Consider the following 22930-nt stretch of genomic DNA (forward strand, 5'->3'; position numbering starts at 1 on the left):
AATGCAAGAAATACACAATACAAAAAGCCCCGTAAATCAAATATATCCAAATCATTCACATAGAACATGTACAGTGTTATCACAAGCAGCAATCAACTCCATTTGTACAGCACTACCAAAGTACTTCAGGCACCTTACACAAAAGATTCAAAGAAGGAAAATAATTACAAGTAGATTGGAAAATAGAGAGGGTTGGCTCAAGTTTAGAATGCTGCCTGGCTCAGATATGCTAGTTCCCCCTCCCTCCTTTCAACACTTTCAGGACAAATTGCTATCACCTGGGTGGATTATTTCTAGTAAGGGAATAAGGCCAGCTCATGCAAGATGTAGCCTCTCAGACACAGCCAGGGCAGGGTTAGATTTGAGTGTGTGTGTGTGTGTGTGTGTGTGTGTGTGTGTGTGTGTAGGGAAGAGGAAGCAACTCCTAGGGGAAGGGTGGTTTTGTGGTGCAGACAAATATCCTACAAGTCAGCTAAATTGTTCATCATAGAACAAAGAAAGGCTGTTAGCTTTCCGGTTTAGGTTTTGGCTTCATGGAAAAATACCAATGAAACTAAAGAAATCCCATATGTCCTGTAGTGCAGTTTATCCAGTATAAAAACCCCAAAGGGGTTTGTGTTTGAGTTTCTCCTCTTGGCTAATCTATTCTTTAATCTAAGAGTTCAGGGCTGAGCTGCCAGGAGCAGATTGGGAATTATAGCTAAAGTGCGTTCAACAGCTGATACCACAGAAGCTGAGCCCTTGGGAGGTGGAGTGAGAAGGGAGGTAAAAGATCTTACCCCACCACCAAAAAGCTGTGGCACATCTCTTCCCTCCTGGGGCCTCAGTTTCCTCTCCTGTAAATTAAATAGTGGACTTGGTGATAGCTAAGATTCCTTCCAGCTCTAGACTTACATAAAGCCAAGCATAAGAATATTCCAGGATGTCATTCTCAGATTAAAGAAACATGCTCATCATTTGATATTTATATAATCAGAGAAATCCTGCTACTAATTTATTTTGAGAGAGCAACTTAGTTGACTTTCTAAAATAAGTACAACCAACTGGCACTGGCCCTATTCAAGTGCTCTAGATAAAGCAAGCATCTCTATGAAAATCCTATAGCCATATTTGGTGTAACCCTGCCCCCCCCCCCAAAAAAAAGGGCTGGGGTGGGGGGTGGGGACAAAGGTACAAAGTTACTAAAGTACAAAGGTACTAAAAAAGATCCTTTTTTAGTAAGAATTCCCTTAGGCTTTGCTAGTTCATTCCATTGCATTGCCTTTTTGCTGTTGTTGTTGGGGTAGGGTTTGTCAGTTTTATCACAGCGTATGAAAACAAGGCCAGGGGGGTCTTCTAAGTTCTTTCCCTCTGATTTTACTCTATATATGGCCACTATTTCTTCCAATTTTATGCCTCTAAGAGTCATTTAATGCTAAGATCAGCCCTCTAGGTACTAAATAAGTATTAATAATTATACATTTGGAAACCAAATATCTTATTTGTATAGTAGAGAGATCATTTGGAGAATTTCCCATGAAGTGTCAGCTATTTTTGAGTGTCACTGAAAAGAAGTTCCTCATTTCAATGCAACCTCCAACTGTTAGAATGCGATTAAGATAACATTCTTTATTACCTTAAATCCTCATCTCTTTTGTATGTCATTCTTTATTTATCATTTTAGAGAATAAAGGTTTGGGTCTGATTAATACTACTCTTTCAAATTAGTCTATTCATTTTATGTTATATCACTATATTACTCCATTTAATTTTCCTAATCTTCCACAACTTAATTCAAAAGACTAAACTATTACCAGTATATTTTCAGCAAAGTTCTTCTAGTACATTAGCATTCTTCTGCATCCTATTTTTTTTAACAAGATATCAACAATATGATAATTTTTCCTTTCAGTGTTATTCTATATATCTATTTCATTTGCATTAACTGATTTTTCTCTATCCTATTAACCGAATTGGCTTTTCCCAATTTGCTACCCAAGACTAAAGCATTGCAATATTTAAAATATTTTGCATTACAAAGACCAGCAATATAAAGCCAGAAGGGAGAAAAGAAAAGCCACTTTCCATCATATCTGTGACTTTGCGACAAAACTTGTTCCAGGGTGGTTCTTAATAGCTGCTCTTGTGGATTACGCAGGAATATATCAAAACAATCTTGTAAAATTCAAATTTGGAACATTAATAGTCAAAAATAATTCTTTTTTTATCCTGTTTTTATTTTAAATCTCAGGGCTTCCTAAGTATTTGAACGCCCTAGAATAAGAAGGGACTCTATGCTTTCTCCAAGGACCAGCAAATCAAGGCCTTTGAGAATGTGCTACAATCTGAAATCCTGCTCCCTTCTTGGTCCTGCTGTGCCTATCTGATACACACAGAAGATAACATCAGAGCCAAAGTGGAATCAATGGAACATGTCAGTTCAACTACATAATTTAGTATCCATAACATACCCTTCATGCTAGGGAAAAACAGTAAAATCTCAGGTGAGGAGGATATGACCTTTGGTGGGAGTCAGACCAGATTTTGGGGCCAAGTGAAGAGAGGAGAATGCAGTGAGGATTGGGAGTGGTTCCTCCAGTGGCACATAGATTCATTTTGACAACTTATTAGGTATCATTTCCCTCCTTTGGTTGTTAATACTTATATTATTTTAAAAAGTACAGTCAGCATGGATGAAGTATATTTTGGAAGGGATATAGGAGGCATGCACTAAGAAGAGGTGCATGTTATAGTTCATTGATGATGGATCTTACTCAAGAGTTAACTACAGGGCTAAGAGACCGGAATGCATTTCAAGTTCAATCAATCTTTTTTTTTTTTTTCCCCCTGGTAGATTAATGCATTTTGTCAGGCAAAGAACAGGTGACTTTCACAGTCTGAGAAACGATTGGTCACAAGATACCACAGAAGAAAGTCTTTCCATCAAAACTTGTTGGTAAGAAGCATGTAACTCTTTCACAGAGAACTTTGACTTTCAATCAATACACCAAAGTTCATGCAATATATATCAAGCAGGTCAAGAGGTGATACAAGAATATTTTCTTCCTATACTGACGGTAAGAAAATATCCAAGGCATTGGTCCATATATTCAATTTAAGATGATCAGGAATGAAAATGTTTCTTCTCATTATTTTACTGCAACCTGTACTAAGAACTTGACCCTAGACCATAACATTCTCAAAGAGTAACTTATTAAAAGCAGGGCTTTTTAACTAATTTAACATAATAACATTTCAAAATGTCTTCAAAGTGGTTAAAAATAGTCTTACAGTCTTACAGTGGTGTATTGATGAGCATGAGTTAATAAGAACACATGTTCCATTGGCACAAGGTGTTGCCTTTATCTCCCCAAGCTGCATCGCTCACAATGTGGAGATCACAGTAAGAAATGCTCCTTTGCCTACCTGACATAGAGGGAGCGTTTTTGATTGGTTCGCAGGGACCCGGACCCGGAGCTCATGCTGTGGTTCATCATCTGCTCGCGTAGGTCATGGATTTTGGCCTCAAATCGAGCGTAATCTGGGAAAGGAAACAAAGATGGTAGATTTGGTCCTGAGACTTCAGAGAAGGAGAAATCGTGCACAGCCAAGACAGCTACTTGTCCCTGATGTTGGTTGCTTTGCCAAAACTTAGGGAAATGCACAACTCAAAAGGGTGAACATGAAGGGATCAGTTGCTTAATATTATTTATTTGCAGACATTCACAAAAGGAAAAGGACATTCACAAAAGGAAATCAGTTACTTCCCCAAATGTAAATAGAAATTATGCTGCCATCAAATCCCCACATGTGAAAAGTCCGTGGGGGAAGAGGTGTGCGATGTTATATATGGGCAGCACAGGGCATACCTGTGATGATAAAAATGTACTGTCTTGACTGTGGTAATGGATACAGGTATTTGCACATGTGAAGAAATTATATACAACTAACTATACTCATATATACTCACACAAATGAGTCCAAGTAAAACTGGGAAAATTGGAATTAGATTGATGGATTATATCAAAGTCAATATCCTGGCTGTGATACCATGCTATAGTTTTACAAAATGTTCCCATTGGAGGAAAACTATGAGTAAAAGTTACATGGATCTTCCTGTATTATTTATTGCAAATGCATATGAATCTATAATTATCTCAAAATAAAAGCTTTAATTTAAAAAAGGGGAAAAAAAACAACCCACCAAGACCATGAACAAACAAATATATAAGGAATTAGCAATGCTATTGGGAGGGGAGTTTGAGTCTACAGTTAACTTTCAGCCTGATAGACTGAGAACCAAGTGTTTGGTGATGAGTTGTGTAAAAAAAACCAAAAACTAAAAAAACCAACCTTCCTTTTAATTTGACTAAAAATTTTTTTTCTGCTACAGGATTGTTAGAAGCTGATCATTTGGGATTATACCTTAATTTTGCCTTATAACTTTAATATAAAAAATCCATACACTAAACCTCATCACTTCTAAGATGCATAATATATTTAAATCAGCTTCTAGGAGAATGGCATTGGAAATGAGGGTAAATATATTTTAGAAACATTCAAACATATGGGCCTAAAATATCAAGAAAATATAGATATATATCATACTATTTCTTCATAGGAAAAGTATTTTTTCCATATGTCAACCCAATAAAAATGAAGACAGCACAAATAGGTTTTAAGATACTTATTAACACAATCAGCATGTAAAAAGTAAAAGCTTCTGAAGTTTTTATATTCCTGATCACAATTTGTTCTTTCATCTCCGTGGCACATAGTGTTTTACTTTAGTAAAATCGAGTAGGTGAGAAGGCCAATTTACTTACAAGGTAAATGTAAAAATGCTAGTTCGAATTATAAATAGTTCTTTTGATTACAAAGAAATTCATCATAAAGAATTTTTTTAAAATGCTAATTCAAATGATAAATTGTTCTTTTATACAGAGGAACTCATCATAAAGCATTTCCTTAATACATTTCAAAAAACAATTTGATTTTCAATTCAACTTATTCATAACTTTTCATAAAAAACAAGGATGACTAAATGAACATAATAAAAGATGATCTACTTGCAGTGTTTCAAATTCTTTACAACAAAAAGTTCCACAAATTAAATTTAAGCTCAATTTACTATCTGTTGGTTATTATGGGGTGGTATATCATAAAAGAGAAGATTTGGGGCAGCCCCGGTGGTGCAGCGGTTTAGTGCTGCCTGCAGCCTGGGGTGTGATCCTGGAGACCCGGGATCGAGTCCCACATCCGGCTTCCTGCATGGGGCCTGCTTCTCCCTCTGCCTGTGTCTCTGCCTCTCTCTTGCTCTCTCTGAATGAATAAATAAATAAATCTTAAAAAAAAAAAAAAAAAGAAGATTTGACCTTGGTTTTCAGTGATAAATGGACAACTGGATAATGACCTATGAATGTTAAATATTTTTAAAGTTTAGTGCTCTAAAGATAAAACCATAGAAGCTGACTGGAAATTTCTGGTGCTTAAGCAAAGTCTTATGTAATCTAGATTTGGAAGGCTTCCTCTTCAAAGCTTAGCGTTAAGTAATTAAGTCCTAAATGACTAAATAAGCAGAACACATATTTAACCTAAAATCTATTGATTATAATTTATGATATTTATTTCAACCCCTTTTTACAGAGAGAAAAAACATTCATTTATAACAATCGATATATGACATATATGACACTGTATACAGATTTAAATCATGTTGGGCAAGTCATCCTAAGAGTGAATTAATATTCATTGGCATCACATGGCAGACACTATGCTTAGTGCTATGTGGGCACTATTTCTTTCTTAAATCACAAAATAAAGTTCATGGATGTTGTCAAAATTTGGACCATATGGAAAAACACAGAAGAAAAATTGAGAGGTCCTCTTAGCTCTTCTGCCTTCCCTACCTTTTCCTTCCTCCTCATTGCTGTCCTTTGCATAGCTTTCTCTAAAGATACATGATGTGCACAGTTATTAACTCATTTTTTTAAAGATTATTTATTTATTTGAGAGACAGAGAGCGAGAGTGAAAGAGCATGAGCTGGGGAAGAGGCAGAGGGAGAGAGAGAGACAGACTCCTTGTTGAGCTGGGAGCCCGATGAAGGACTTGATTCTAGGACCCTAGGATCTTGACCTGAGCCAAAGGCAAATACTTAACCAACTGAGCCACCCAAGTGCCCCCAACTCATTTCATATATATATATATACACACACATACCCACATACATATGAGATCGTAAATATATGTTATGCTAATAGCTTTTTCTCTTTTTAACTATGTAACTTGGATCTTTTCCTGCCTTCTCCCAAATACATAGCTATATTTCTTAATACCCTTAATAGCATCACATGGTTAAGACTTTATTTAACAGTTGTAGAGAAGTACAGCAGAAGATAGACCCATCCAGCTTTTTACTGTTATAAACAGGATATCAGGCTGTGTGAGCACATTTATGGAAGGTTGATATAATGCTATGGTGCAGGTACGAGTCAAAGCTTTGCACAGACGTCATGCAGCCCCCACTCCTAGAGAATCAGATACTCTGGCCTAGAAACAAAGCAGGATCTCTTAGGGTCTTCTGAGCGTGCTTCCACATTGCTACTTCCTCAATACCAGGCATTTCCCTGAGAATTACTAAATCCCCCATCTGCTCCCAGGACACCCTCTCTTACAACTTTGGTGACTGCACTACCGTGATAAAACCTCAAGTCCCACCTCCTATCTCCTACTAAAGTATCTTAATTCAGTGTCAGCCCCTGACCCCATTTGACCACTTTCATACTTTTTTGTGCTTATCACAGCAAATTGTAGTGTTTTGTGCAGTTGCTCATCTTCCCCATTTAGACTGAGCTCTCTGAGAACAGAAGCCACAACTCACTCTCGTTGGGCTTCCCTGTTCCTAAAATAGTGTCTGGTATGCAGGAGGCATTTAATAATAGGGGTTCAATAAATGTTTCTGAATGAATCATGAATGAGGAAGTAAGCAGAACCATTAAATAAGTTTAGTTATAAAATGCCTACAGGTACTGAAATTGCCTGTTCTTGATGTTAAGGATTTTTTTTAAACGAAGAAAGACAACATTCAGGATGCCTGGGTGGCTCAGCGGTTGAGCATCTGACTTCAGTGTGGGGCGTGATCCTGGAGAACCGGGATCGAGTCCCATGTCAGGCTTCCCCTCTGCCTGTGTCTCTGCCTCTCTCTCTTTCTCTCTCTCTGTGTGTGTCTCTCATGAATAAATAAATAAAATCTTAAAAAAAAAAAAAAAGAAAGACAACATTCTTCTCCTGTGGCACTGACTTCTTTTTTCAAGGCTACATAGTCTATCCAATTTCAGAGTTATTCCTATCTAATTGCTGCCGCTCCCAAATCCCATTGATACTTTTCTTGTTCTCCAGGTGATCTCTGTGTTCTCCCCACTCAGGCATGTCATACATTGGAAACACTTCTCCGATACTTAACCTGTATCTGATAAGCACTTTGTAAGGCTCTTCTGGCTGTCACATTTTATATGTCACAACAGGCTACTTGCTTTAATAGTAAGCTGTGCTCTCTTTATTGTATGGCTCATTAGATTCCCCAGATGTTTTCTGCCTTGCTTTTGAAATGTTTGTTTTACACCATATTCTACAGTGTTTACACTCCCCACTGTGGACAGGGAAGTGTTGTGTTATATTGAATTTGTCTTAATTGGAATACATCCTGCCCTCAATTCCTCCACTTTGACAGTCTTGTTAACCACAAATCCTATGTTTTTATTTCTGTTTAAAAGTGCTTGCCCAACTCTTCACTCTTTTTTTAAAGTTTATTTATCGATGGGGGAGAGAGGCAGAGAGCATCTCAAGCAGAGCCCTATGTGGACTTGATTCCACGACCCATGAGATCATGATCCAAGCCAAAACCAAGAGTCAGAAATCTAACTGACTGAGCCACCCAGGCACCCCTTTATTTTTTATTTTATTATTACTTGATTATTATTCATTATTACATGAAGTAGGCTCCATGCCATTGTGGGGCTTGAACTCATGAACCCACTATCAAGAGTTGCATGCTCCACTGATTGAGCCAGCCAGGGACCCCTCTTCACTATTTTTTTTTTTTTAAAGAAAATTTAAGTATAAATAATTTCATCAGAGCAGAAGCAATAAAATCTGAATTTACAAATATAAATGATATTTGTGAGAGTCACACAGGGACAGAGAGAGAAGAGGAGGAATGTCTCCAGCTTCTCAGAGATGAATGAGTTTATGGTTAGAAATGCTCTAGAATAAACAAGAAAACAGGTCTGTGAATTGTGAGATAGAACTTCTTTATGTCTTATAATGGTGCTGAAAATCAGTTTTCAGCATGACAAAAACTACCACCACCATGTCTGTTTAAGCTTAATCCCTGCTCTTCTCCCTAAAGCTTTCAGCCCCATTTCTGCTTTCCTTTTTCATAGATTTTTCAATCAAATCCTAACACTCAGGGGGAACATTTATGTGCGATCTGAAAGCGCTCCAATCTTTACATCATCTAAAGGAGAATTCCTGTTTTCTGACACCAGTAATGGGCTAGTGTCTGTGTGGTGTAATTGAAATATTATTTCTCCTAACAAAGCTCTGAGGTAGGTATACCATTTTCAAGATGGTATACTAAATGGAATGATATACAATGGATGGCATACAAATGGATGGTATAGAAACAAAGGCAGAGAAGCTAATTAACTTCACCAAAATCACTAAATTGACCTTGGATCTTTGTGAGGTCAATTTATTTCCATTATGTCATGATATCTGATATAACATCTTACTTCTTTGTGCTTATCACAAAGAAGTGCTTACTTTTTTTTTTTTTTTTTTTCACTGTTCAAAATCATCCTTATTTATTTGGTTACTTAACTCTTTCCCTCACCCCCACCCACCTCCCCGAGGATAAGCTCCAAGAAAGCTGTGATGTCTCCCCTGGTACTTTGCAGAGCCTGGCGGATAGAAGATGCTCCATTAGGATTTGCCGTATGAGCGAACTGGCTTCTTTCCATGTGCAGGTGCCTTAGCCTGCTCCTGCTGGAGGGTGAATGGAGACAGGGAGGAGGAAGCAGGAGACCCTTGAGTGTGTACTTGGTGGCTGGTTCAGATGTCCTTGATCGATCTAATGCTCTTCATTGGGCCTGGTGCAAAGATTTCTTTCTGCTTGGCTGAAGAGGGGCTGGGCTCTGGGAACTGCAGCCCCAGCCCCCGAGCTCTGGAGCCTGCTGTGCCAACCCCCTTCTCCATGGCCAGGCTCTCCCAGTTAATCTGCCTGCCCACAGACACAGGAGGAGAGGGCTTTGAGCGAGCCTATGACCGTTCCCCAAGCTGAAGACCTGGAGGGCACAGACTTCAGGGGGCTCCCCTTGGCCTCAGGAGCCTCCTGAGGGACCTGTGGACTGACCCTGTGGACTGAATCTAAGGTGTCCCCAACTCTCTCCTTCTCTCTCTTGACATCTTGCTCTCCTTCTTCTCACCTGCTGTGTTGATCATGTGTACGCTGAGCTTCTTTATTGCCGTGCAAACCCCTTAGAGGGTGAGGATGCCTCGCTTATCTCTGGTCCCCAAACCTCGGGCCTGTCGTTCCTCGTGCTCTAGACTCAGGACTGTGTCAGGTGCTTGGCAGATAGTGTTGAATAAGACAGAACCTGAAGGAGTTTGCTTCCAGAATGTGACAATGTCAAGGAAATTAAGCATAAGAATGCTGAAGTGCGGAGTTGCATTAAAGAGGCAGCACCTTATTCTGTCTTACTTAGCATGAAATAGATGCCTGGTAAATGCTTTCAAAATTAAAGTTTGTATTTATTTTATGTTTTATGTTTCTTGGGGTTTTCTTGTGTAACAAGAAGCAAACTGCTGAAAACCAACTTCTAGGCAAATTTTTTAGAGGAGTTTCAAGAAATGTTATTTCCAGCTGGTTCTTTCTTCTATGTATGAAAAATTTCCCCTTCTTGGGCATGCAAATACAGTTGTTTTTGTTGAAACAGATTCATACTGGGATTGCATTACTTGCTCTCACTTGGTTGTCCATGATGGGTGATAACAGTAGACGGGGTACAAAACATGGTTTATACAGAAGGGGTCAGAATCCTGGCTCTGCCACTTACTAGTTGTGTATTACTGTGAAAGTTATTAACCTTTCTGGGCTCAATTTTCTCATAAGTAGAACAGGAATAATAACTGTTTCTATGTCAAGATGTGTTGGGAAGATTACAAGAGAGCCTATGGACTTCAAGGGTTGGCTCTTGGTAATGACTGGTAATTCCTCCGGGTAATTTTCACATGTAATTCAACACCTATTCTTATTCATTACTTGTAAAAGTCATAACCCCTTTCTGTATTAGGTAAAATGAAAACCTGTCTCCACTCCTAGAGCACCCCCCTCCTGGTATAGACTCATTCTGCCTATTATCAGTTTCTCAAGAGTTTGAGCTACTGATGGACACTTGGAGGGAGAAAGGCAAGGGTGTGAACACCATACACTGCACATGAGAAGGAGCTCTGCTATACACTCTGCTATACACTTCTGCAACTTGTCAAGGGTGAACGAGGAGACCCAGAATGCAAATCCACCCTATCATTCACACAGGAAAGGAGGCATTGCCTCTGTGAGGGGGCTGGCGTTGTTTAATGCAGGAAAATTAATCCGACTTGATTAAAGCTGCCCAACTGCTCACATTTTCAAGGCTCAGATGACCAGCCTCCTGTCTTAGAGAAGGAAACAATGAGCTCAGTGTGTTAGACAACAGCATGAAGCTACGGGCATGCTCTTCTCCAAGTGAACTGGTGGGGAGGGCACCCCTCTGCAGTTACAACCATGCTGCTGACTCCCAAATAATGAGATCAGAGGAAGCAGTGAGCAGAGGAAAGGTGATTAGGAACTTGAGTTTAGGAGGCCAGTTTTATATCTTAAGCCTATCATTTGCTACCAATGAGGCCTTGGGAGGTTTCTGAACCTTTATTCATCTGCAAAATTGTGAGATTCCTCTCATAAAGTAGTTTTGAGAATCAAAATGAGATTTGACAGGAAGCACTTCACAAATGTAAAATAGTTGTTGCTTGCTATTACCCTGGTGGCTTCCTTCAGAATAAATGCATATGCAGTCCTTAGTGGCACTAATAAGGACAGTAGCATCATATTCCTGTTTGTTCATTATGGACACTGCACAACTTTAACATCAACTGGTGAAATCACTGAGCTGTTAGAGGGGTTCAGCACATCCAAGCGACACAGGCTGCTTTCCTGCTGAGCTACCATTTCCTCGCTATAGGGAAAGTAGTTTGAAGAGGCCACCTGCTACATGCCTGAGAAGTGATGCTTTTAATAGACAAATCTGAATGTGAAGTTCTTAGTGCTTCAGAAGCTAAGGAAGGTTAAGCTTTGGGGCACCTTCCAATAGGGCTGCAGCAAATATCAATGGTGTACAGTCTACTGGTGTTGCAATCTTGTTTACCTGCACATGACCCTCTTTGTCGCCAGGGTCCAGGAGGGGTACATACAAAGGATGCAGGAGGAATAGTTTATATCTATCTTTATTTAGCATAACATCTGATCACTGCTCCAGGGATGAGATACTGTGTGCAATTATAAAAGCTTCCATTTCTTTGGGGGAAACATCCTTTTTTCATTTATTTAGCAAACGTATCTTCGGGGTTTATGCCATGCAGGCACAATGCTAATTGCTAGGGACACCAAATTCAGTGGAAAGACCTTTGCCTCAAGGGACTCACAGGCTAGTGCTTTGCTGCCTTCAATTTTCTGGTTTCCTGTTGTGAATATAAAAAAGAACATCTGTCATTTAAATATCTGCTTCTTCTGAGTGGTATCAAGTACTTTCTAGAAGGTGATAGGATATCTCTGTCATGTGAAGAAGACAATATATTCAGATCCATGTTATAATGGAGACATTGAGGCAAGGTAAATCTTTGTGAAAGACTCTGTTGTACTGGTGGAGAGAGAAGAGCAGGGCATTCTCAAAGTAGTGCCCTGGAATGAGTTGCTGGATTTGTGTCTTGGCTCTGGGTGATGTTGGGAAAATCCCTTAACCTCTCAGAGATAATGGTTTCCTCTTTTGTTAGGTGAGAAAATAATCTCTGCCCCATACAACCTTGTCCTGAATATCTAATATGGTGTACTTCATTTTCATCATTTTAAGCAGTATTGATATTTAAAAGCACCATCAGTTAATAACAATAATAGCACCTTTTTTGGAGAGGGTGGATACAAGACTCATTTTGATCTTACAGGCTGAAATGCATTTGTGTAGGGGGAAAGATGTGAGCCTCCTAATTAGTGTAATCTGATAAATAAAGTGTTAAAGCAAGAACACCCCAAATATGTCACTACACTCAGGGTGTCTGGGTGGTGCAGTTGGTTGAGTGTCCAACTCTTGGTTTCAGCTCAGGTCATGATCTCAGGGTTGTGAGATCAAGCCCAGTATCAGGCTCCATGCTCAGTATGGAGTTTGCTTGAGATTCTTTCTCCCTCTCCCTCTCCCACGCATGTCCTCCCTCTCTCTTTCTTTCAGAAATAAATCTTTAAAAAATGTTACAGCACTCACTCCTTATCTTCTACATATCTACATACTACATACATATATCTATATACTTTATCTATCTATCATCTGTCTATCATCTATCTATCTATCTATCTATCTATCTATCATCTATCTATCATCATCATCATCTATCTATCTATGGGTCAAACATAGATCACAGGTTATATCTCAAGTCTAAGAAGAAATACTTTGTCAAAATTCTTTTGTATGATGATACAAAAATAACTGTATTTACTTGGAGCTTAGAAAAAACTCAACTATTCCCATTTCACCACCTCTTCTTTTCTTACTTGCCCTGGGATTTCAGAGCCAGACAAACACAGAAAAGGTCCTGCCATATTATATTAGGCTTTAGAGATACCTTAGAGCTTTCGCTTACTCTGGCTGCTTTACAAGCTGTCATGCTGGAAAGGGTGGTGTTTTTATGGACTACTTTAGAAGACTGGCTTCTCCCCCATACATGCATCAGAATGCCCACCTGCTTTCAAGAGAGCTGACCTCTGGCTGCTGGAATTTACTAACTGTTTACTTCAACTCCTGACTTAGCTCATCTCTCAGGTTGCCAACCTGCAGGTTGCCACCTCTGCGTTAAAGTGGTGACGTGGACTTTTCCACTGCTAAAGATTTACAGATGTTGTTTGGTTTACTTCTGACCCAAGCTACCATGCTACGTGTGTGTGTGAGAGAGAGAGAGAGAGAGAGACACACACACACACACAGATGGAGAGTGAAAGAAAGAGATACATAGATTAAAAACTAAATTCACGGGCACCCGGGTGGCTCAGTGGTTTAGCGCCACCTTCAGCCAAGGGCCTGATCCTGGAGACCAGGGATCAAGTCTCACATCAGGCTCCTGCATGGAGCCTGCTCCTCCCTCTCTCTCTCTTTCTCTCTCTCGCTCTCTTATAAGTAAATAAAATCTTAAAAAAAAAAAAAAAAAAACTAAGTTCACTAGAGTCAAACTTTAATCAAGAATCCTAGACAATAGGATAAGTCTCCTATCTTCTCTGCACTTCAACAAAGAAGAGGATGTATATACCCATCTCTTGTATATCTCCAATGTTAAGCATTAAAAACTCAATTGTAGACACCAGGAGGGCAGGACATTGTCCTAATTTTTTCTGTATCCCTAACATTTAAAATAGAGTATGATGGAGCTCAGCAGTTTAGTGCTGCCTTCAGCCCAGGGCCTGATCCTGGAGACCTGGGATAGAGTCCCATGTCGGGCTCCCTGTGTGGCGCCTGCCTGAGGCGTTCTCCCTCTGCCTGTGTCTCTGCCTCTCTCTCTCTCCCTCTCTCTCTCTCTGTCTCTTGTGAATAAATAAATAAAATCTGAAAAAAAAAATAAAATAGAGTATGACACATAGTTATCAGTATGTAAATGCTAATATAAACATTAGCTGAGTTGGGTGAGTTAAATAAAGACTTCAGGGAAGGAAAATTGATCCTTTAGCTTGCCTAATCTACTTTGAAGTAGGTCAAACCTTTAAAACATTTTTTAATTAACACGTTGAGTGAAGATATGTTGTCTCTCTCTGTCTCTGTCTTTCTCAATAGAATCGGGATCATTTGTTTTTGACTTGAACAATTTTCTATGCAGCTTGGCTGGAGACCCTTTAAAGAGGTTCCAGCAAAATGCTTAGGAATTCTTTAATGTGTAAAATGAAGTAAGTTTTATGGGCAAACCTAGTCTGAAATCCCTAACCACCTATTTTACACAATATGCATACAACCCTGAAAATTAGATACATCAAATCTCAATTTGGCTTCATGCAAGCTTTGTTTTATAGATTCACATAGGTAGATTTTTTTTTTTAATTTCAGGATTATTGCAAAACAGAGTCAGCAAAGAAACTTCTTGAGCTTGGCAAAGCCTATGTCTTCAAGCAATTAGGAGTAGCCTGATGTAATGTGATTTTAAAAAAACTCTGAAATAAATATGATCCAACTTCGCATCTTAAGTTCACTGCTGACTCACAACATGGATTTTGTGCAAGTTATTCAACCTAGAGAAGATTTGGTTTTCTCATTTGTATGATAAAAAAAATCACCTACCTCATCAGATTGTTTGAAGATTAAATGTAATGGCATTTGTAAATGGTATACTTTGGTGCCAGGAACAGACTAGAATGCTCAATAAATGGAAAGGAAGAAACACTAAAATCTCTTGAAGCCTTATATTCCTTGTTTATGAAATGGGGATGATACTAATACCTCCCTTATACCAGAAGTTTGTTGTGAGGATCAACTGAAGAAACAAATACAAAAAAAGTTTGATAAACTGAATGGTACAGTACAAAGATAAAATGATAATAAAAACAATTTATACAGGGGCACATGGGTGGCTTAGCGGTTGGGCGTCTGACTCTTGGTTTCAATTCAGGTCATGATCTCAGGGTTGTGAGATCGAGCCCTGCAGATGATCTTCCTCTGTCCCCCGCCCCACCCCCCCACTTTCTCACTCTCTCTAATAAATAAATCTTAAAGAAAAAAATAAAAACAATTCATATATTATAGTCTTTTTAAAAATTCCAATGTGCCTAGAAGAATATTTACTCAGTATCTGAAATTTGCCTCAAACAATTTGATTTGTTTTGTGGAATTTTATTTCTATCTTGGCTATGGAAATAAGCCACATAGGGCATCATGCATGAGAGAGTAAATGTGAAACTCTGAGGGGCAACTGGAAACTGCTGATATCATTAGGGCCTAGCTACCAGTGGTGATGATCTAAAGATTTTGCTGGTAGGTTGGGTGAAAGCCTCAGAGCTTGGGATGCACAGGCTGTTGTTTAATTGGTGTGATTCGTAGCTAATGATGCATCAGAAGAAGGATCAAGGCACTATGCCTTCTAATTTAAGACATAGTGCTTGAGACTACATTCAACCAGATAAGAAAGCCTTCCTTGGCAAATACAAATATTAAATCTTTGCTGGATTTGTCTTGTTCCTTCTTTTGTATTAAAATCATGGAACTAGAAGCTAAAATAATAATGTTCAAGCTTCCTGTGTTCTTCTGCAATAATGATCAGTTAGATCTTGCCCAAAGAAAAGGGGGATATTTTTGCTTAATTATAGCCTAGGGCAGAGAAAGGAGATAAAGCAGTCTGGCTCTAGAGGTAGGCAGGTTGGCAGTCCCCTTGGGTGTGACTTAAGTGTACAAATATCTTTCTTGCTTCCACAACATTCCTATCAGATTATCCTTTAATAGTGTTTTGAAAAATATGTAGACATATTACCTTGGAAGATAACCCACTATTCTAGAAAAATAGAAGCACGATGGAAAGAATACTTCCCATAGTGACTCAGAGAGGCTAGGCAAATTGGCCAAGGTCACACAGCAGAGCTGGGACTTGAATCCAAATCTTAGAGTGCTGGCCTCATCCAGGGCATTTGTTGCTACAGTGATTCTCTAATTTCCTCTACAGGTGATTGCTAGTTCCTCTTTCACTCCTGGCAAGTATACAGGCTATCTCAGACTTGGCTTCGTCACCCTACACAACCACTTACACAACCAATTTCTGCTACAACTATGGATTCATGTCTATAGTGAATTCTATAAGGTAGGTTGGTAAGATCAAAATGAAAAGGCTTTGTTTGGTCTCCCCCACCATGCTTCCGAAATGAAAGCTGCTCGGTATATATTAGTGTGATTCTGGGTTTAAGGCTCAACTAGAAACCATGGCTCAGGCAACAATGATGACAGACTGGGCACTTATCAGGGTTGTGGGGAAGCAGGAGATGCTCAGGAGAGAGAGCACTCAGACCTGATTCTGCTACGCTTGAATCTGCAACAGTCTGGTTCAGGAATTCCTGGCAGTGGCTGCAGAGAGCAGGGCCATACTGCAACAGAGAAAAATAAGGGTGGGAGCACTTTATGAATCTAAACTTGTATAACAGACTGTGGGGTGTCTGTGTCCTTAAAAGTATGTCTTTCCTATTTTTTTCTTGTTTAAATGTCCTTTTTATACCTAAGAGGCATAACAACCAAATGTAATGCATGGTGCTTGTTTGTATCCTGATTAGGAAAAAGACATTTTCGAACCATTATAGACTACATATTAGGTCATAAAAAGAATTATTTTTCATTCTGTTGGGTTTCATTCTGTAGTATCGTGACAATATAAAAAAATGTTTTTTACTCTTTATTGTTTTTGCATATTGAAGGAGTGAAGAGATAGTGCTGAATTTGTTTTGAAATGCATAAGCAAAAAAGTATTTTAAGTGACATATGAAGTAAATCAGCAAACTCTTGGCTATTATTTTTTTTAAAGTTTCATTTATTTATTTGAGAGAGTGAGAGAAAGAGCACAAACGAGGGAGAGGAGGAGCAGACGGAGAGGGAAAAGCAGACACCCCACTGAACAGGGAGCCTGAAGCAGGACTTGATCCCAGGACCCTGGCATCATGACCTGAGCCAAAGGCAGACACTTAGCTGAATGAGCCACCCAGGCACCCCAAACTCTTGACTATTATTGAATCTGAGTGGTGAGTACACAAGCATTCTTTGTACAGTTCTATTTTTTGTATATGTTCAGAAATGTTCACAATAGAAATATTTTAATTGAATATTTAAAAGATTAAAAATCATAATTTGACAAATTAAGCTTATACTACTATTTCAGTTGTGTGAAAGGACATGGCTCTTCCTAGCCTCTTCACCTGGGTGCATCACTCTGAGTTCTGGTTTTCTTGTGGTAAAACAGGTATAGGACATTTAAACCTAGCATTGTTTTGAGATTCAATTTGGGTAAGAGCTGTGAAAGTGCTATGCTGCTCAAATGTATCTGTTCAATCAGCAAACATTCGTTGAGGATCAACCATGGCAAAGCTCTGTGTTGGATACCAGTGATAAAATGATTAAAAAGTAGTACCTGCACACAAGGACTTTCCATTATAAGTAGTGTGTGCAGATTTCCACAGTGTCAGCAATTCCAGAACTATCTTGAGCCTCTAGTTTGAATACGATCTATGATTTTTAATAAAGGCAAGATGCCTCAACTTAATTCCCCAGCTTATCTCTTTGTTAACCTCCCCTTTCTTTTGGTTCCCTCAGATTCTAACTTTGGGAATTTTGTTTCATTCTTTCCTGGTTGCAAAACATCATCCATGCTGTTTCTCCAGTTTCAAACACCTTCCCATCAGTCTTCATCTGGCTTCTCATCCTTCCCATCATATCTCCAACATCCGGAGAAGCTCCCTGAACTAGAACAGGTCCTTCCATAAAATGCAACTGGTACTTCTCCTTTGCAACATGCTGCATTAATGAAACAACTTAACTGTCTATAACTAGTTGCTTGATTGTGAGGGAGAGTAGATGCTTGAGAAATATCTGATAGCTGATAAAATGGAGCCGGTGACGTGACTATTTCTCCTTCATCCTGATGTAAAAGTAATCTAGCCATTCTGCAAACGTCGAGACTTTGATCCATATGTTCTACTCCTCCATGACTCTTCCACTAAAATAATTGTAATTTTTCGATTAAAGTAAAAGGAAAAATCACCAGAGGTATGGATTAAGAGAATTATTTATGCTTTAGTTCTTTCTCATCATAATTATCTGTTTCTGAATCCTAAAACCACCTAGCTAAATTCTTCTTTAATCCTAAGATTACCTTTGCTTCTATATGTATTCCTGTTTATCATCTTAATATATCAAGTATCTTATGGCAAGCAACTAAAAAAAGCACATGATAGGAAATCACCCACCCCCAAACACACAAACAGGAGCTGAATAAAACTTTTCAGTAAAATTTATAGTAACAATATCAAGCTCACTTTAGCTATTTCCATGGCTCATAAAAGGGTTCTTTTGCTTATTTCACTGTTTTTTTTTAAATATAAAATTGTTCCCCTTATTTTTGGCAAAAGATCCATGAAAAAGTGCTGGGTGTATGTGAAACTTAAATGGTGGCTTAAGTAAGGGCAAAGTGTAACCTTATACTATCCTCTGCACAGTTATCTCCTGCTAAGAAATTAGAACTCTAAAGCAAAGATGATTTGGAGCAACTGAGGCACTTTAAGGGATATATTACATTTGTCATGTAGCCAGCAGCATTCTGATGTTAAGCAGTGACAGTAGAGAGATAAAAAACCTGGAGGTCATTTAGGGTCTCCTTCAATGGTCCAGGTGAGAGATGGTGAGGACAATGGGAATGGAAAAGTGGGGGTAGACATTTGGAAGGTGTACATAAGAGGCTTTGCTGATTAATTCACTGTGGTATATGAGAATGTGAGTGAAAATTCCTTCAGGTTTCCATCACGGGCAACAGGCAGAGATAGAAAAGAAAGTGCCATTGAAGGGAGCAAGGAAAATGACAGTCTGTGGTGGGACACGTTTAATTTGAGGGGACATCATTGAAGTCCAGTGTTCTTATGCCAGACTCCCTTAATTCCAGTACCAGGAGTATGGGGAAATACATCTTTAACAACTGACACAATCTAGAAAGCAGATACTTTCTTGTAACTGTGGAAGAGTTATGGGTGAAGGTTGTTACTGCATCAAAGGTCAGAGAGGAGTTGTGTGAAACATACTAACCTGATCATTCTATCCTCTAGACCCGTGGAAAAATTAGGGAATAATAAAAGTAAGTAACCATTAAAATTGACTTTTATGCACAAATAAATAAAAATATGCTGTGGAAAATTGATCCTTGTGGAACGGAATCAGGCAAATTTGTCTTGCCTCTTGATTAATAATTTAAGAAGAAATCCCAAGCATGCTGCCTCTGGAGATGTAGGAGTAGCTCTTATAATTAGACTCTAATCTGAACCGTGAGGGTGAGGATCAGAAAGCTGACTCAGAGCCTGGTGTCAATTATTTGCAGCTTGCACAACGAAAGGCTAAAAATTTGGAAGCTGTAGGATGACTGAAGCCCAACTCTGGGGGCTGTTTTAGCACAGTCACATAAGTTCTTTCAATTATTATTTGCTGCCAAATTTATTCTCCATCTCCTTTAGTCTAGGCCTGGAAAATATCTGTGGGACTTGCTTTGGGAGGGTATTTGTGCTTCCAAGTCAAGAGCCAGAAACACCGCACTCCAACAATTCCTCCTTATTTAAACTCAAACAGAGCTGGTTTCTATGGAACAATCCAAGAAACTGCCCTTTTTAATGCAATTTAGTTACATTTGCCCTATTTTAGAATGAATTAATAGGTCCACAAAACCTCACCAAGCTCACTTTCCCCAACAGAAAACTGCAACCAACCAGCAGGTTTCTAGTTGGCCCATTCTGGATTCATCAGAAGAGGGAGTAAAAAGAATGCCTTTCACCTCGAAGCCAGTTTTGAACAGGAGTTTAGCAGTCTTTGCCCACATTGATTAGTTTCCTTACCATTTCGAGACGTTATCTAACTTCTATCATCTATCTATCTATCTATCTATCTATCTATCTATCTATCTATCTATCATCTATCATCTTCAGTTTTATCTCCTAAAACTATGTAGAACAAATCCTTTCCCCTATACAATTCTTCAGATATGGATAGAAATAAAGGAAAGGAAAGGAAGGGAAGGGAGAGGAAGGGACGGGAGGATAGGAGAGGCGAGGAAGGGAGGAAGACAAGACCTAAAGTGTTCATTTTCCCTGGTCATCCCGTTGATAGGTAACATACCCCCACCCCGTTCCATGTCCGACACCTCAAATCTAGAGACTTTCTGGCTTACTCTTTAAAGAAGAAAGTCCACTTGCTGGGTTGGGCATGGTTGGCAGGTAGAAGAGGGGATCTCGGTCTCCAGTAAGTTCCTTGTAAGACTTCTACACGCTGTTTGTATTTTCGGTCCTTCCCTACATCCCTGCCTTCAAATATTCCAGCCCTTTAATACCTAAATCCTTGCAGGTTCTATACCTCTCATTGGCTTCATACTCCTTATAAAAGCAAAACAAAGCAACCTAGTCTCACACCTGTATACAGAAAAATTCAGTTCTTCCCTACTGTATGTTTCTTCCCTGTGAGGTTCCTTTACTACTCACACGATTACCACACTCACATAGACCACAAGATTCACAACACTTCTGGTCACCTAATATGTGGAGGTTTTTCCTAACACCAACAAGCAATCCTTTGACACTAGCAGGGTATCTGAGAATTCAACCCAGTTCTAACACTGTCTGCCTGGAGATAGCATCAGATTCCACAGACTAAGCTCAGTACCATAAGATTGTCCCCACCCCCACCATTTCAGATGCCAGTTACAAGTCCAGGTTGCACCTGTGCTTCTGAGCAAACAGCTATAGATCAGAAGTTCCAGTGTGCCTCTCTTCAGGTTCCATTAATTTGCTAGAGTGGCTCACAGAGCTCGGAGAAACATTTTACTTACCTTTACCAATTAATTATAAAAGGATATGATAAAGGTTAAAGTAGAACATCCAGGTGGAAGAGATGAATAGAGCAAGGTATGTGGGAGGGAGTGCAGAGCCTCCAAGCCTTGTCCAGACAAGTCATTCTTCCAGCATTTCTAAGTATTTACCATGTAGAACTTCTGAAAACAGCATCTTTTGGGGATTTTTATGGAGGCTTCATCATGTAGGCATGGTTGATCATTAACTCCATTCTCAGCCCTTCTCCTTTCTCAAGAGAATGGGGAATGGGGATGAAAATTCCAAGCTTCTAATCATGGCTTGACTTTGCTGGTGATTTAGCTTTCATCTAAGAACCCACCCAGAGTCATCTCATTAGAACAAAAGACACTCCTATCACCCAGGAAATTACAAGGATTTTAGGAGCTCTGTGACAGGAACTAGGGGCCCAAACAATACAAATATATTTTCCAGGACCTCACATCCCTATAGATACTTGAGTTTATGCTTTTCCAGCTCTGCTAAATCGTTTTTCACTCACTTGTTCATATTTCTCACTTCCAAAATTTTGTTCATGTTTCCTACATGTGTTATTTAGACAGTTATTTTGCGATCTCAGAGATTTACACCTGTTTGAATTCCTTAATTGTTACTTGGGTGGAGCTTTGGAAGGGAACAGAGAGATGTGCATGTATTCAAGCTGCCACATTTAATTAGGAAGTTCAAAATTTATATTCAACTCTATGAAATTGAATCTTGGTGCTTTTTTGCCATCAGTCTATCTTGCTAAAATCCTATGGACCCCAACTCTGTCATCATTACAAGTTCTACATCTCCAAACTTTGCAATATCTTTAGAAAGTACAGGAGAGATCACAAGAGAAGATAAGCTAAGGTTCATCTATTTTTTAAAAATCTTTCATTCAGTTGTTATTAAAGCTTTTCTCTATTTCCAGATTGATGCAATTATTCCATGAATCCCTCTACCCATTCATTTAAAAAGTGAGCTGGGTTGGGGGGTGGTGGTGACTGGGTGGCTTAGTTGGTTAAGCGTCTGACTCTTGATTTCAGCTCAGGTCAGGCTCTCAGTATTGTGAGACTGAGTCCCACATCAGGCTCTACATTGGGCATGGAACTGGCTTGGGATTCTCTCCCTCTCCCTCTGCTTCTCTCATCTCTTCTTTCTCAAAACAAACAAACAAACAAACAAATAAAAAGTGTGCTGGGGATAGAAATAGAGGTTTAAACAATCTAATTTCTGTCTTCAAAGGACTCACTATTTATTAGGAGAGATAGTCAAGAAAATAGACAATATAAATCAGCTTATTACAGATATTTAGAGGATGGTGTTTGAGAGGAGGTAACACCAGGAATTAATCTTAAAGGATGAGGAAGCATTGGGTTGGCAAAGAAGACTAGGTGTAGGACTGGCAGAGGGCAGATCAAAGCAAGGGGAGCAGCTGTGTAGGAGCCAAAGATCATGCCTCTTCTGTCTCTGAAGAGGAGAAATTTCCCTCAGTCAATAGAAAGTACAGCACAAAGGGGCCTGAGTCATCTTTTGATGGGGTAACTTGATGTCAGTGTCCTTCCAGGAGAAAATGGAAAGCAGCTTACTTATAATGAGCTCTTTGGCTTTTGAATTATCAAGTAAAACAGAGGTATCAGCAACTGTTGGCAGAATGAGAAACTTGCTAATAGACCCCCTGCATTAGCGGGAAGGGATAAAAGAGCTTTGAAAAGTATAAAAGCATTGTGTGAGTATACAGGATTATTGGTACTACTACACGTTGTCAACCACCACCATTCACAGCCCTGAGGCATCCTCTACAGCTTATAAAATGAGGCATCTTCTCTGTGGATTGCAGCAATGGCACTTTTCCTGGTTTTGTTATCATACCGTAATTAGGAAAGATATCCATACTGGAGGAGGTGGGGTGAAGAATGAACAGGACTTCCCTGTGTATTTCGATCAACTTCATTTGAAGAAAAAGAAAAAGGAGGAGAAGAGGGGTGGAAGTGGGGGCAGGGAGGAGATGCCTTTCAAGGTCAAAGATGGGAAGCTCTATTTTGTCTGCCTTTCTATTC

General features: G+C 39.2%; 1 protein-coding gene across 50 annotated transcripts in view; it reads right to left on the minus strand.

Annotated features, from left to right (window-relative positions):
* The window catches only part of DLG2 (discs large MAGUK scaffold protein 2), a 1531179-nt gene that overhangs the window by 145773 nt on the left and 1362476 nt on the right, over positions 1 to 22930 (minus strand). For all 50 annotated transcript variants that reach the window (XM_072726063.1, XM_072726058.1, XM_072726052.1 and 47 more), the window contains one exon: positions 3406 to 3520. In XM_072726063.1, coding sequence (XP_072582164.1) covers positions 3406 to 3520 — 115 coding nt within the window. The remainder of the gene's footprint in view (positions 1 to 3405; positions 3521 to 22930) is intronic.

The sequence above is a fragment of the Vulpes vulpes genome, chromosome 11, assembly GCF_048418805.1.
Source record: "Vulpes vulpes isolate BD-2025 chromosome 11, VulVul3, whole genome shotgun sequence".
In the NCBI taxonomy this organism is placed as follows: domain Eukaryota; kingdom Metazoa; phylum Chordata; class Mammalia; order Carnivora; family Canidae; genus Vulpes; species Vulpes vulpes.